General features: G+C 39.1%; 1 protein-coding gene across 1 annotated transcript; it reads right to left on the bottom strand.

Moving 5' to 3' along the window:
• Window positions 1-933: 933 nt before the first annotated feature.
• LOC18098173 (3-hydroxy-3-methylglutaryl-coenzyme A reductase 1) lies at window positions 934-3,345 on the bottom strand. Its single transcript, XM_006384809.3, has 3 exons — window positions 2,011-3,345; window positions 1,563-1,909; window positions 934-1,429 (listed from the first exon to the last, which is right to left on the bottom strand). Exons 1-3 carry the CDS (start codon window positions 3,203-3,205, stop codon window positions 1,187-1,189), a joined length of 1,785 nt encoding a protein of 594 aa, XP_006384871.2. The 5' UTR covers window positions 3,206-3,345; the 3' UTR covers window positions 934-1,186.
• Between the last annotated feature and the right edge of the window lie 395 nt (window positions 3,346-3,740).

Raw genomic sequence — 3,740 nt, 5'->3', positions numbered from 1 at the left:
CATAAGCTGTAATATATAATTGAACAATCATAAAAGAAGAAGGATAAGAAAATGATAAGCTGAGCACAAGAGATAGAGAAATGGAAAAAAGAGAGTATTAATACTAGAGATTTTTTAGAATATAAAGTTATATTATGATTGGATTTTAGAATTAATTCAATCCAAAAATTTAATTTAATTTTTTTATTAAATAAATAGGGATGATAAGATTTGAATTCTTGATTGCTTGATGATCAATGCTCTGATACCATATCAAAAAATTATTTCAACTTAATAGTTTAAATCATTATGTAAAATTTTAAAATATAATTTATATTATTTTTTAAGTAGGAAATATTTTAAAAATTTTAATTCGATTGCTTGCTGGATAATACAAAAATTATAATTTTTTTTTGGAAATTCTGACAAAATCTGCCAAAGCATTAAAATCCCCGTAGGAATCTCTGTAACGTATACAGGTGAAAGAAGAGACAGAAATATGAATGAATAATAAAGATGAATTGCACACATACAGAAACACACCAGAGATGGAATTGGATGAGTAAAAGAAAGAGCAGTACTATAGAAACATAAAACAAAGGAAAGGCACGCTGATCTATTCTATGGCTACATCTGCCTGGGGATGAGATCTGAGGGTGTCATGGACCAATTACAGCAACGTTTCTTTCCCGGTCGAGGGCGGCCCTTCTCGGAAGAAAGCTACGATCCCCGCTGCACTAATTAACTATCAAACAGAAACACAAAAGAAACTGTAGATGGATCGGCAGAGAGAGAGTTTTTGACATGGTGGTCTGCCACAGATGGATGCAAAGTACGCAACATCATGTGATCTTGACTTCGAATAAAAATAATACGTGTAAAGAATCATGGCTCCTTGTACGAACTATGTACAAAAGAAACAGGAGATTCGAGTATTAAACAAGGTGTGGAATCTTTGAAGAAAAAACAAATGTTTTGATAATTTTACACAATTTGCTGAATATTTCTTACATGGCTGTCATGGAGAATACACATTAACATTGCCTAGCTATTCTAATCTCCATTTATTTTCTTCCTTTGAATCTCCTATTCCCCTCTCTTTCTCTCCGTGTCTTCTGAAGTGCCTCATTGATATGACTCGTCTTATGGATCTCTACACGTCCGAGGCTTCCTTGCCTTCAGCCCTCGATATATACATCCACGTATTTTATGAAGAAACCTTGGCAACATCCTTGTTTGCCCGGTTATATTGCATGTGGCTTTGGACAAGTTGTCCAGCTGCAATAGCGGACATGAGGGAAAGCTCTCCAGCAAGAACAGAACCAGCTACAATGCTGGCTAGCAGCCTTGCGTTGGCTCCAGGTGTCTCTTTGCAAGCACCCTTCACTCCGAGCAGGTTCAAGCATGCTGATTGAGATGCAAGCTGGGTACCTCCTCCAACAGTACCAACCTGAAATGATACATCATATAAAGCGAATTAGATTACTAATCAACCAAAACACCCAGAGAACATAAGCCTAGGATTAAAATTGCTATCTAATTTAGAGAGCATAAACGACTAAGATAGGATCAATGTGAAGTACCTCAATGGAAGGCATAGTGACTGAGACATGAAGATCCTCTCCGCCGTTAAGAGGTTCCATCATAGTAATGCAGTGAGAACTCTCCACGTTCTGTGCAGGATCTTGGCCAGTGGCAATATAGATAGCAGAAACAATGTTACTGGCATGAGCGTTGAAGCCTCCGAGAGCTCCAGCCATGGCAGAACCAGTAAGGTTCTTGAGCATATTAAGTTCCACCAAGGTATTCACGTTAGTCTTCAAGACTTTCCTCACCACATCACCCTTGATGATTGCCTCACACACCACTGACTTGCCTCTTCCTTCAATCCAGTTGACAGCGGCAGGCTTCTTATCAGAACAGTAGTTTCCTGATAGAGAGCATTATGTATGTATATAAATTCATCAGTTTCAATACAAATAACATTTGAACAAAACATGGTCATAGTTTCAATCAAAGAAGCTAGCTTACCAGAGATGCCAAGAACATCCATATCAGGGAAATCATTCTGGACAAAGTCCAAGACATTCTGAACACCTTTAGAAACCATGTTCATGCCCATAGCATCACCAGTGCTGCAGGAGAATCTCATGTAAAGATTCTTTCCAGCGAGAGCACACTTAATATTCTGAAGCCTGCCAAATCTGCTAGACTTGTTAAAAGCCGTGGACACAGCCTCAAAATTAGCAGGATCCTCCAAGTATAGCTTCAATTGAGCAGCTCTTTTAGCAGTTCCAAACCTCACAACAGGTGCTCTTGTCATGGCATCCCTCAACAAAACACTTGTAGCACCACCACACACATGAATTGCCTTACAACCCCTATTCGTACTAGCCACCAAGCACCCTTCAGTTGTAGCCATTGGAACAGAGTACTCCTTCCCATCAAGCAACAAAGGCCCAGCAATCCCTACAGGAATCTGCACGTACCCAACTGGCATCTCACAGCACTGCCCCAAAATCGACTCGTAATCAAAACCCTCCAGGGGTAACCCTGACAAAGACTTGGAAGTAATCCTCTGCAAAGCCTCACGCCTTATTGCCGCAGCACGCTTGCAATCCCCCAATTTAGACTCGAGTGAATAAGATGGAGTTTTTCCAGCCACCACGGAGTTGATAATTTCTTCATCTTCTTCAGTTAAAGTGGTTGGAAATGGGACTTCATCGACCGCCTTGGGCTTGAGCGGAGGAGAAGGCACAACAACAATCGGGTCCACAGTGAGTTTTTGCGGTGGTGGTGCAGTGCAATCAAGAGCCTGTCCGCAGGGAACTATACAGGCATCTTCTTTGAGAAGATCTTCTTCATCTTCCTCGTCATCGTGGGCAGCCCAGACATCAGGAGAAGGACGGAGAATAAGGGACTGAACGAAGTCGATGCCGAAGAAACCAAGCATATAAATGAAAGATGTAATAAAGGCAAAAATAGAAGCGATTTCAGAGAGAGTGAGAAGATGAAGAGGAGTGGAATTGCGAATCTTCTCACGCCAGCGAGTAAGCAAGAAATAAACAACGGAAAAGAATACGGTGAAGAAGAGAGCATTGGTTATATATAAAGGAAGGGGTAATGCATCGGATGCTTTTGGGCCAATCACTGCACTGCTTTCGTCGTGATCAACTAATTTGTGATCATGAATGGATTTGGTCGATCGCCGGCGAGTCCCCTCCATTGTGGCGGCGGCGAGTTACTGTAGGTGAATGGAGGAGGGAAGCAGCGAACGGCGGATGGGGAAATGAGAAGCACAGAAGCAGAGGAAGGAAGCTAGAGTTGTGTTTGGATGAATGGTGAGATGATGGAGTTGCAGTAGAGGTTGGGTGCTATATTTATAATGATTTCAGGATACTGCTTCTAGCTAGTGCCATCAAGACGAAAAACGTGTTTGGAAGCAGTCCCTTTAGAAAAAAATGATTTTTTTATTGTTTAAAATTATTTATTTTTTATATATATAATTTTAGATTAAATGCTAAGCATGCTAGAGTATTAAAAATTTATTTAATTTTTTTAAAAGTATTTTTTATTTAAAAATAAATCAAAATAATAATTTTTTTTTTAAAATCAGCACATCAAAATAATTTAAAAATATATAAAAAAATTAATTCAAAATTAAAAGGGTAGTTGCGTATAAAATATTTCATAATCTTCTTTGAAATAAATAGATATATATATAAAAAAAAAAGAGAGTAGTGGTGTGTTAGCCAGGTAGG

The sequence above is a fragment of the Populus trichocarpa genome, chromosome 4 (assembly GCF_000002775.5).
Source record: "Populus trichocarpa isolate Nisqually-1 chromosome 4, P.trichocarpa_v4.1, whole genome shotgun sequence".
In the NCBI taxonomy this organism is placed as follows: Eukaryota; Viridiplantae; Streptophyta; class Magnoliopsida; order Malpighiales; family Salicaceae; genus Populus; species Populus trichocarpa.
This window is presented reverse-complemented; position numbering and strand designations above follow the sequence as displayed.